Raw genomic sequence first — 12,644 nt, 5'->3', positions numbered from 1 at the left:
GGCCGCCGGTGATCGGCTTTTTTTTTTTCTCCTCGCGCTGTCAGCGCGAGGAGGAATAATAGCCGATTGCCGGCTCCGTTCTATCACATGATCAGCTGTCATTGGCTGACAGCTGATCACGTGATAAGGGGTCGGGATCGACCCCTTGCACGGATCGGTGATCAGGCGAGTCTCATGGACTCGCCGATCACAGAGCGCGCCGCGCGCGCCCCTCAGGGGGCGCGCAGGCCGCTCGTAACCGGGACGACGTCAATAGACGTAGTCCCGGAAATGTAGGTCCGCGCTAATGCCGTCATTTGGCAATAGCGCGGTACCGAAGTGGTTAATGAGTGAGCAGTTTCTTTTGTCCAGTCAATATCTGGATAGTTGAAGTCCCCCATTAGGATGACATTTCCCTGTCTCGTTGCCATTTCTAGCTGTCCACCCACATGGATTCCACCTTCCCCATTTGCAATGTCATTCCTCTCTTCCACACGTGAATCATTCTTGATATATGGGCACACGCCCCCCCCCCTCTTCTACCCACCCTCTCCCCGATACAAGAAATACCCCTGGATAGATGCCAGCCAGCCTTGTGAGCTGTCAAACAAGTTTTAGCTAGGCTCCAGCCATTTGTATTTTGTTTTTGTGTGTGCATATTATTTTCTCCTTAGGTTTTCTGAGAATGTAATTTTGATTTTCCAACTCATTCACTCAGGGTTTAGGCATTATGGTTATATTATCGCTAGTACCCTCTTCGGTCACTGCTGGCAATTGCTTTCTCTGAACCCCCCCGCCTAGTTTAAAAGTCCCAACTTTTTGGCCATCCTCTCCCCCAATAGAGCTGCACCCCTCCCCATTAAGGTGCAGGCCAGCCCTACCAAAGAGTCGGTAATCGAATATAAAGTAACCCAGTGCTCCAGGAACTCGAAACCCTCCTTCTTGCACCAATTTCTCAGCCACTTGTTAAGTTCCCTAAGCTCCTGCTGCCTCTCTGGTGTCACTCAAGGCAAAAGGTAGTATTTCTGAGAAAACCACCTAAGAGGTCCTTCTCTTTAATGTAACCCTTACGTCACTGAAATCATTTTTTAGGACACTCCACCTTTCTCAATGGTATCAACTTGCACCATGACAGCTGGGTCCTCCCCAAGCCCACCCAACAATCTGTCCATCTGATCCATGATGTGCTGAATCCGAGTGCCTGGTAAACAACACATCGTTCGGCATTCACAGTCTTTGTGCCCTATATTTTCTTCTAGTAATTGAGTCCCCTACCACCAGTACCAGCCCAACCTTGCCTGTGCCATTTTCCTCCTTTTTACCACAGCAGTCATTGCCCTGACAGCTAGGGGAGGGCACCTGCTCCAGCAATGACACCCCTGAGCTGATACCTCCAACATCATGCAACTTGGCATATTTGTTGGGATGTACCAATTAAGGCTCTTCCCTCTGCCCCCCCTCCCTTCTGTCACCCAGCGACCTACTTTTGGCTCTTGTACCTCCATATCTCCACCCCCCCATAATTACACCCACCAGCACCTGCTGGGTAATGCCCAAGCTCCTTTGCAAGTTGCCGATGCTTTGCAGGCTTGCCACCTGATTTCACCACCAGCTACCCCAAGTTCCTCCCAGTCACTCCCAGTACTCCACATTATTACAAGTTACGCCCAGCTGTCCAAGTTATTCTAAATGACTTACGGTTACTCCCAGTACTCCAAGTTGCTACCCAGTACCCAAGTTATCTGTCAGTACTGCAAATCACCAATCAGCTCCAAGTTACTACTCAATACTCACAGTTACTCCCAATACTATAAGTTATTTCAAATCAGTCCCAGCACTCCTCAAATATTACTCCCAGTACTCAAATGTTATTCTGATTGACTTATGGTTGTTCCCAGTACTCCAAGTTACTACTCAGTACTCCAAGATATTCCAAATTACTCAGTTACTCCCAATACTATAAATTACTTCAAGTTACTCCCAGTACCCGAAATCACTTCCAGCATTCCAAGTCACTACCAGTACTCAGAGTTACTACAAAAGCTACTACAAGTTACTACAAAGTTACTCCCAGTACTCCAAGTTACTAGAAAATTTTACATAAACACTCCAAGTTATTACAAATTTTACTCCCAGTACTTCAAATACCCCTAATATTCCAAGTTACTACAAATAATACTCTCAGTACTCCAAGTTACTACAGATATGCTCCTCAGCAGTCAGTCATATAATGTCCAGCTCCCTCACTCACTGCGTGTTTGTCGCTCCTTCAGTCAGTGTGTCCCTTGTTCACCTATCAAATGTCGGCTGCTGTTCTGTCCTTATCCCCACACTCACCTATCAGTGTATCCCAGCTTCCGCTTGCCCTGCTTTCGGGCTGCTCCACCTGTCAGTCTCTGCCTCATTCTCGCATCTCACTCCTTAATCGCCAATCCTCAGTCAGTTGGTTCTCTCTCCGCTACCTTGCAAGCTGCATGTGCCTTACCATTTCCTGAAACTTGCAGCAGAGTGCTCCTCACAGCTCACATGTCTTCCCTTGTCCACTGACATTAACATAATTCAAGAGTGTTACCTTGATGTCTAAGAAAAGAGGAGGGGCTGTTAGTACAGCTACTTTTTCAGCATGTATTAAAAAAAATGTGGTAATAAAGTGGTTAGTGCACAGTATGTTGTGTATTAACTGGTGCTGTGTTAAGGCAGCGCAATATTTTGAATAGCTGCAAACTCACCAAACCTGATCTAAAATCAGACCATTTTTGGAGACACAGAAACACCACATTGGACAAAGGTTACCTGCCTCCAAGGCATCCCTCCCAGTGTTTTAATGTGGCCTGAGAGGAACATTTGCTGCTTGCAAGCCTGTAAAAGTTTATGGTGGGTTGAGTTTGGGTGGGGGTAAAGGCTGTACTGAGTGGTACTCACATTTAGGGCCCTATGCATTCAAGAATGAATGCATTTGTCCCCGAAACATATAGTGCCCTAAACATCAGAGGTAAATAGTAGCACAAGAAAAACCACAGTAATGCCAGGATATTACAATTTCAATAAATGTTTAATAAATACATGCATTGTAAGGTGGATTTAAGATGTTCTCTATGTTCAAAGGAAAAAAAAAAAGAAAAAGAAGAACTTGGGGCTGCTGGGCTCATTGTTTTTTCTATCACCATCTAACCAATACACAGTCTCCGTTTTCTATGGAATAAAACTGCAAGGGCTTCAAGTCATTTTCAAGTTCAATTTCTTTGCCTTCCATCTGAAAGTAAAAAAAACAAACAAATTATATATTTAATTAAAGCATTAACCTTTTGCTGCCAGAGCTGTTTTTACACATTCTGCACATGTTTAAAAATAATAACTTTAGGCCTGAAGATTAGTTAAAATGGCAAACGTATATTTTCGAAAAGCAGGGACCCTGGAGAATAAAAACAGGTGGTAGATCAAATTTTTTGTCACACTTTATTTGCGCAAAGTTTATCAAGTGCAACATTTTAATACAAAATACATTATCCACTTGACCTCAGGAAGATTTACCCCCTCCTGACCAGGCCATTTTTTGCAATACAGGAATGCATTACTTTAACTCTTTCATGACTAAGCCTATTTCTGACATTTGGTGTTTACAAGACTAAAATCCCTATTTTTGCTAGAAAATTACTTAGAACCCCCAAACATTATATATATATTTTTAGCAGACAATCTAGAGAATAAAATGTTACAATATTTTATGTCACACGGTATTTGTCTAGTGGTGTTTTAAAAGCAACTTTTTGGAAAAAGGGACACTTTCATGAATTAAAACAAAACAAAACAGTATAGTTATCCCAATTCTTTTGTATAATGTGAAAGATAATGTTACGCAGAGTAAATAGATACCAAATATGTCACGCTTTATAATTGCATGTACTCGTGGAATGGCGACAAACTTTGGTACCTAAAAATCTCCATAGGTGACGACTTGCATTTTTTTTTTACAGTTACCAGGTTAGTTACAGAAGAGGTCTCATGCTAGAATTATTGCTCTCGCTCTGACCATTGCGGCAATATCTCACATGTGTGATTTGAACACCGTTTACATATGCGAACGTGACTTCCGTATATGTTTTCTTTGCTGTGCGAGCTCGCGGTAACGGGGTGCTTTGAATTTTTTTTTCCCTTATTTATTTTTATTTATTTTTATATTATTATTATGAAACTATCGAGGCCCCCCGCTGAGACCGCCACCTGTGGAAGGAAATTCCACATCTGTGCCGCTATTACAGTAAAGAACCCTCTACGTAGTTTAAGGTTAAACCTCTTTTCTTCTAATTTTAATGAGTGGCCAAGTGTCTTGTTAAACTCCATTCCGCAAAAAAGTTTTATACCCTCGCAACCTTTCTTCATAAGTAATATCCTCCAGACCCTTTATTAGCTTTGTTGCCCTTCTTTGTATTCACTCCATTTCCAGTACATCCTTCCTGAGGACTGGTGCCCTAAAAATGGACAGCATACTCTAGGTGCGACCGGACCCGAGTCTTGTGGAGTGGGAGAATTATCGTTTTAACTCTGGAATTAATCCCATTTTCCATCCTTGATTCTCCCAGAGGTTCTCCTCCCCCCCCCCCCCGGTGTATAGATTGCATTCATATTTTTGCACCCAAATGCCTTATTTTACATTTTTGTACATTAACTACTTTCTGACCGCCGGCTGTCAAATGACGGCCAGGCGCACCTATTGTGGCGAGAGGCCGTCATATGAGGGCCTCCCATTTAATACAAACTTTTATTGAGACAGAAAGAAAGAATAGGCACATACAATAAGCGACTGATTGCTCCAGAACATGAGCATCACATCACAATAAACAGAGCGACAACAGTACATTGATTGCATTGATGGAGTTACAAGCTTCCTAGTGCATAACAGAAGATTGTCTGAAAAGTACCTGCAACCCAACCCATTAGTCATCGTTCGTGGGGGAATGGAAAGCAAGGAAACAGTTAGGGTAAGAGCATCCCCCACTGTACCAAGTACTGGAGTAGCAACTGTAACGCTAAATACGTATCTGAGTATGGATATGCCATTGAATACCTAAGAAAGACAAGAAAAATAGCAAAAAACTTAAACTAAACTGTAAAATCATAATAATTGCTCCAGAAGGTACAGGGCTAAAAATTCATTGAACCGAGTCGGTACCCCTATTTGGGGTTAGCAGACTCCCAGTCTGTCCCAGCCTACAGGTCTACGGCCTCAGGGAGTCCAAGACTTCCACTTAAGATCGTATACCTGCATGGTGTCCATGATCGTATGAGAAATCCTCTCCATTAACTGTATTGCAGACATTCTCTTGAGCACCTGATCCCATGCAACCGTAGGAGATCGCCAGAATAGGGCAATCGACCAGTGTACTGCACTAAAGAGGGTATGGGAAAGTTTCTGGTCGGGGGGGGGGGGTAGAACCTGGGATATCAGCAAAGAAAAGGCACATTTGGAAGGTAAGCGTGATAGGGGTGCCAATAATCCTCGATACCCTATCCTGTACTTTTTGCCAGAGGGTCCTGAGAGCCGGGCAGCTCCAAAATATATGGAGGTGAGTACCCGAGTCGGGGCAACCCCGGAAACAAGATCCAGAAACGGTGGGGAAGAAGGTATGTATTTTCGCACCTGGTATGTAACTTCATCACCGTTTCCTTCACCGCCTCGGACCTGGTGCACTTGTGCATATTAGAAATCCTGCGAGTCCACTCTTCCGGGGAGACCTCCTCCCCCGTCTCCAACTCCCACTTAAGTATGGCCGCAGATTTCTCTAAGAGGCCCACGCCTGCAAGGGATGAGTATATAATGGAGATACCACCCCTATCCCTAGATTCCGGGCCACAGAGTCTCTCAAAAAAGGTGTCTGTCCCCCAGGTGGCCCTTGGGAAGTAGGTATTATAAAAATGCCTAATTTGCAGGTAACGGAAAAATTCTGAATTAGGGAGGGCGTGGGAGGTCCGGAGAGATCCGAATGACCGAAAAGTCCCCCTGACATGCAGGGAACCATATGTGATCAGATCCCCCCAGGTCCACAATGCAAAACTATTTTGGTCATGAAGGTCAGCCGGGAACTCAGGATTCCCGATAAAAGAGGCCATCCTCGGGTTGGGGGGGGCGAAGTGAGAATTTCCCACCGTACAGAGACCACAAGCGAAGTGACTGACTCAACACTGAGTTCAGGGCCGAGATCTCGTTTACATGTAAGTAATTATTCCAAAGTAGGCCGGGGAGATAATAGGGGGCCACCGAGGAGCGCTCGAAGCGCAGCCAGGGTATAGTCCTCGGGGGATAGTGCCATTGGGCTAGTTGGAGGAATCTGGCTGAGAGATAATATAACCAGATATTTGGCAGACCCAGACCCCCCCCCCCCCCCCGTCTCTACCCCTGTAAACCATATGCTTACCTAAACGGGGCTTTTTATTGTGCCAGACGAACTTATTAATATCCCTCTGCAGGGATTCCAGGGTCAGGCGGGATATATAGTTGGGCAGGGATCTAAATAAAAATAAAAGTTTAGGGAGGATCGACATCTTGACTGCCTGAACCCTGCCCAAAAACGAAATATGGTAAGGGTCCCAGGAGTGTAACAGTTGTCTAACGCAGGAAAACATAGCAGGGTAATTAGCAAGGTATATTTTATGACTAGAAGTGGCTAGTTTAATCCCCAGATAGGAGAAGGTCTGGCCATCCATAGGAAAGCCAAAATCCGCTTGAATCTGTGCTGCAGTCTGTTGGGGGAAATTAATCGGAAGGGCCGAACATTTTGAGAGGTTGACACCCAGACCAGACAAACCCCGGAAATCATGCAGGATGGAAACTAGGTTAGGTATGGAGACGATGGGGTCCGTCAGAAACAGGAGCACATCGTCCGCATACATGCTCAGTTTAAATTCTTGATCCCCCTTAACATAGCCCCTAATGTTAGGGTTAAGATTAATTGCCCTGGCCAGAGGTTCTATGGCCAGGGCAAACAACAAGGACGACAATGGGCACCCCTGCCTGGTTCCACGACCCAGAGTAAAATAGTCTGAGTTACAGCCTGGCAGCTTGATTCGAGTGCGAGGGTGGTGGTAAAGTGCCCTGAAACCGTGGACGAAGGCTCCTGAAAAGCCAAATTTCTCCAAAGCCAATTCGAGATAGGACCATAACACACTATCGAACGCCTTATGGATATCAAGGCCCAACAGTAAGACTCTACGGGAAAATAGGTCAGCATCCTGTATGACATTAGAGGCAAGCCTGATATTATCCGTGATCTGTCTGGTCGGTATAAAACCCGTTTGGTTCGGGGAGATAAGGGAGGTGATTATTTTAGAGAGCCTGTCGGCCAAAATGCACCCAAAAATCTTAAGGTCAGTGTTTATAACCGATATTGGCCTGTAATTCTGTGGGAGGGTGTGATCCTTATTAGGCTTGGGATTTTAAAGGCACCAGTAATGAATTTGAAAGGAATTTCTTTCTAATCAATCGGTATTGGTTTTATATAAATTTATTCCAAAAATAGAAAATCATACAGATAGAAAGGTTAAAAAGACTGTTAGACATAGGAAATGGATCTATACACATAGGAAGACTGCATCAGTATACATATCAAGGTACAAATATTACAAAGATTCCATATCTATACAGGGGAACTAGTCACCCACAGTAGAACCAAGATAGGTCAATAGGTATTATGATGAAAAACTGATGCAGGATCCAAGGGAAGTGCCCGACATGTTTCGCGTTCTTACGGACAACGCTTCTTCTGGGGCGTGATTAAAATTACTTATAATACCCAAAAACCATCCGTAGGTGGCGCTAAAGGCACACGCATAAATGCTGGCAGTGTGCTGCAATGATTAGTTCATATGAGTAAAGCAGTTCTAGTAAAACACAGTCTAGTCCATACGGGGAAAGTGGGGAGGAAAAATACTGATGTCCCTGCTCGCCTAGTATCCTGTTGCCATGCAGTGGAATAGAGCTGCATAGATAGCGTCTTCTATGTGTATCAGTGTGGAGCATCCACCATACTGCACATGTGACTGCAGGCAGAGTGATGAGACGTCTGGGACATATTCGCTAACAGCATGTCCTCCGGGAAAGTATTACCCCCAAGGACATGGTCGAACATGGCCCTGAGGTATGGTGTTAAAGAGTCCTGAAATTTTTTATAGTACTGGGCCGAGAATCCATCCGGCCCGGGTGTTTTGGAAGGTTTAAGGGATTTAATAACTTTATAAATTTCCTGATCAGAGCAAGGGGCATTTAAATCCTGAATTTGTTCCGGGGTTAAACTAGGGAGTGGTACCCCCTCCAGCCAAGTCCCGAGCGCCTGATCCGGAGGGGAGGCCGGGGGGGAAAGGAGGTCCGCGTAAAACTTGAAAAAATTTTTAAGAATCTCTGCAGGGTGGGAAACAACTGTGCCATGAGCGTTTCTTAACCTATATGTGTGAGGGGATTGAATAGATAGGTTAAGCTTCTTAGCAAACATGGCCGAGGCCGAGTTGCTGTGTAACAGAAACTTGGCCTTAGACCAGCGTAGAGACTTCTCTGTTCTGTCAGACAAGATTTTGTCAAGTTCTAGTCTGTGTGAGTTGATTTGTTGTAAGAGGTTAGGGTCGTGGTTTTGAGAGTGTAAATGATAAAGTCTGTCAAGTTCGATCGTGAGTCTGCGTGTGTCTGCCAATCTCTGCCTATTTCTTTCAGCCGCTAATTGAATCAGGTGCCCCCTAACCACCACCTTATGTGCAGCCCACAGAATTGAGGGGGACACCTCATTCGTATCATTATTAGCAAAATAATCTGAAATGTGGGATGAAATCTGCGCTACCAAAATTGGGTCTGAAAGAAGTGCCTCATTTAGCCTCCATCCTGCCACCGAGGGCTTAAGGCCCAAATGGGACAGGTCCAAGGAAACCATCTGATGGTCAGACCATGGGCAGGGGTGAATGGTCGCAGCTGTGGAGTTTGCCAGAAGGATCGGTGAGCAAAACAAATAATCTAGCCTGGAGTAGCTGTCATGAGGGTGGGAATAAAAGGTATACTCCCGGGCCCCTATGTTATGGGCCCTCCAGGAGTCTGTCAAATTGTGGGAAAGAAGCATTGCTTTCAGAGATTTAGAAAAGGCGTTGGCAGAGCCTCTGTCCCTACTACGGTCCAGGACTGAGTGAGCTACTAAGTTGAAATCACCCCCCACTAACATGTGAGGAGAAATAAAACCATCTAGGACCCGAAAGAACGCCTTAAAAAAAGCAAGTTGTGAGTCATTGGGTGCATATACATTTGCCAAAGTGACCTGTTTACCCTGCAGGGAACCCTGAAGAATGATAAACCTGCTCGCCGGGTCCTTATACACTCTATCAATGTTAAACAGTACCCCATTATGGAAAAAAATAGCCACCCCCCGGGATCGGGATGCATAAGTGGTGTAGTAACCACGAGATGAGGCCTTATCAAAAAATGAGGGGTGATTACCCGTAGAGAAATGCGTCTCCTGCAGAAGCAACACATCCGCATTTAACTGTTTATAGGCCCTGAATGCTTTCTTCCGCTTCTGAGGGGAGTTAAACCCCTTAACATTATGTGAGACTATCTTAATCCCCATCGGTTATATAGAGAGGCAAGTATAACCCTATATAAAAAAATATAGCACCGATCCCGAGGGGGGGGGGGGGGGTGAAAAATAAACATGTACACATTGGACAGTCTAATAGGCCACACTGCAAAAGAAGGCAAGTAAAAGCATACAAAATAGTGTCTCAAGAGGATCATATCATTAGTCAACTGAGCAATATTACCAAAAAGCGTCCCGTACCTGAAAATAAAAACAACCATAAGGAACATAGTGAACAAATAAACCATTGGGGTCGGGAGGGGATAGACCATCCCGACATAAAGATAGACCATAATCTGTCAGGTGAATAACCTTCCTGAACAGTAGGACCCCAGGGTCCAACACTCTCGTCCTCCTAAGAGGAGATAGAGAGCCGGAGGAGCAGCGACCAACTCGCCTCCGCTCACCTCAACTCTCTCCCCTCCCGAGGGGACGTAAGAGCGGGGGGACAGACAAGCGCGGGCCCAGCTTCCCAACACAGCGGGGACTAGGTAGAGCTAAGGGTGCAGCAAGAGTTGCGCAATAAGCCAGAGGGGGAAAGGGTGGTGAAGGCACTGTGTTCAAGGCAAAAAATCCCCATCTGGCCGATACGCCAGTCCAATCAAATCCCAGTCCGGAGTGAAGCGCAAGGCCTACGGGTTATCAGGAAAATGTAAAAACAAGCCCTCACAGGAGGTGGGCTCTGATATTTTGCCTTTGCCGCCTGCGGTCTCTGTGCGGGGAAGGGGTGGCCCAGATGGCCGAAGGGCGAGGTGTAGAAGGCATCCTGGGGAGGTCATCCTTTGCCATGAGTCCCAGCTTGACCAGGAGCTCCTTTCCCTCCTGAATGGTGGTGACCGTGTACGTGGTGCCGTTCTGTATAACCTGAAGTTTGAATGGAAATCCCCATCTGTACTGTATTCGGGCTTCCTGCAGGGGCGTTGTGATTTCCTTAAACTTACGCCTCTTGTCTAGTGTCGCCGGGGAAATGTCAGAGTAGATTTGGATCTTCACCTCTCTAGGGTAATGTTAGGGGTGGCTCGAGAAGCCCTCAGGATCTCCTCTTTCACCAAATAATCTTTGAGGCACAAAATAATGTCTCTTGGCGGTTTGTCTTCCGGGGGTTTGGGCCTCAAAGCTCTATGCAGCCTGTCACATGTAAATGCAGTAATAGGGGAAGCAGACAGCAGAGATTGAAACAGCTTAAGCAGGGCAGGGGCTAGGTCAGTAATGGCCTCCGGGACCCCCCTGAGCCTCAGGTTGTTACGTCTGTTTCTATTGTCAAGGTCCTCCAAGTGGCCCTGGAGCTGGGAGACAGACTCAGAGAGGGTTTCATGATCTCTGCGGAGGTCAGAGTATGCAAGCTGTAGCTCATCATGCTTAGTTTCTAATAAATCAGTTCTGCCCCCCAATGCAGCGAGCTCCTGTTGTAAAGTGCTGGTGGACTTATGGAGTTCGGTTTGAAACTTCTCCGCCAGCTTTGTATACATGGCTGTGAGGCTGTCATCCAAGTCCGCTTTAGTGAGTTGTAAAGGGTACTCACCATCCCTGATCGAATGTGCAGGGGAGGCTGCAGGGCTGCCTCTGAGCTCCGGCGTGCGTCCCGGGTCAGCGAAATCTTGGAAGTTCCCTGCCATCTCCCGGGTTCTGAGGAGATAATTCGTAAGGGACCTCTGTGCTGGTTTCCCGCGACGGGACTTGGCGGACGGCATGCACCGATCTTTCCCCCGGGGGTGCAGGTACTTTATGTGCTCGATCGGCGTGTTAAACGGCCCCGGGGAGCGAGTTAGTGTCCCCGCTGTGACGGAGCTCCGCTCAAGTGCGACCGTCCAGGATCACGCCGCGCATGCGCCCCGAGGGCCTCCCATTTAAACAGGGAATGCGCGCAATCGTGCGCATCCCTGTTTCTTCGGTGGCGGCGTGTCACGGAGACACCGCTCACCACCGAAGGGGGTGAACAGCCATTGGTTATGACTGTTTACCACGTGACTTCATCACAGATGGTCACACCCCCCACTGTGCACGGCGCATGCGCGCGAGCGCGCTGCGGGTGCACGTTGGTGGAGGCGTGTTCCCCGGACCACTGCTTGTCACCGACACCGGCTGTTTACCCACGTGATCGGCTGTGATCCTTTCACAGCCGATCACTAAAATGTAAACAAACCGCGGTAACCGATTGTGTGTGAAGAGGAGATTGCGGTAATATCTCGTTACCGCCTTCAGTGTACACCAATCACACTGATTGCTCCCCCCCCAATAAAGAGGACCTGTCACCACCCCTCATAGTACCTGTCACTCACAGTCCATCAGAGTACCTGTCACAGTCCATCAGAGTATTTGAGCACCTGTCACAGTCCATCAGAGTACCAGAGTACCTGTCACAGTCCATCAGAGTACCCAAATACCTGTCACTGCACCTCTGAGTACCCGAGTACCTGTCACGGCCCAACAGAGTACCCGAGCCGAGTACCTGTCACGGCCCATCAGAGTATCAGAGTACCCGAGTACCTGTCACGGTCCATCAGGGTACCTGAGTACCTGTCACGGTCCATCAGGGTACCCAAGTACCTGTCACGGTCCATCAGAGTACCCGAGCACCTGTCACGGTCCTTCAGAGTACCCGAGTACATGTCACGGTCCATCAGGGTACCCGAGTACCTGCCACAGTCCATCATGGTACCCAAGTATCTGTCACGGTCCATCAGAATACCTATAATCCAGGGGCAGCCCATCAAAGTACCCGAGTACCTATTTGCAGACCATGCCTCATAGAATATACGTTGGGGTGTTTTCTTTCCAAAATGGGGTCATTTTGTGGGTAATTTCCCTGTCCTGGTGGTCCAGGACCTTCAAAAGTGTGATGGGTAGGAATGAAATGAGATGTGTCATTTATGCTCCTAAAACGCCTGAACGTACTACTTCAATGTTCGGCCTCTCTATGTGACCAGGCTGTGTAAAAGTCCTACACATGTGGTATCGTCATACTCGGGAGGAGTAGCAAAATGTGTTTTGGGGTGTAATTTTTGCTATATACATGCTATGTGTTAGAAATATCTTATAAATTGACAACTTTGTGTAAAA

The 12,644-nt window shown here is 46.7% G+C and overlaps 1 protein-coding gene across 11 annotated transcripts in view; it reads right to left on the bottom strand.

Moving 5' to 3' along the window:
• Window positions 1-3,012: 3,012 nt before the first annotated feature.
• Window positions 3,013-12,644, bottom strand: part of TBCE (tubulin folding cofactor E) — a 969,060-nt gene continuing 959,428 nt past the window's right edge. For all 11 annotated transcript variants that reach the window (XM_077486518.1, XM_077486519.1, XM_077486516.1 and 8 more), the window contains one exon: window positions 3,013-3,232. In XM_077486518.1, coding sequence (XP_077342644.1) covers window positions 3,140-3,232 — 93 coding nt within the window. In that variant the 3' untranslated portion in view covers window positions 3,013-3,139. The remainder of the gene's footprint in view (window positions 3,233-12,644) is intronic.

Source organism: Lithobates pipiens, unplaced genomic scaffold (assembly GCF_037356315.1).
Source record: "Lithobates pipiens isolate NorthernLeopardFrog02 unplaced genomic scaffold, aLitPip1_a1.2 Scaffold_18, whole genome shotgun sequence".
NCBI lineage: Eukaryota > Metazoa > Chordata > Amphibia > Anura > Ranidae > Lithobates > Lithobates pipiens.
The sequence above is the reverse complement of the archived record's forward strand: the minus strand, read 5'-3'. Positions and strand labels throughout refer to the sequence as shown.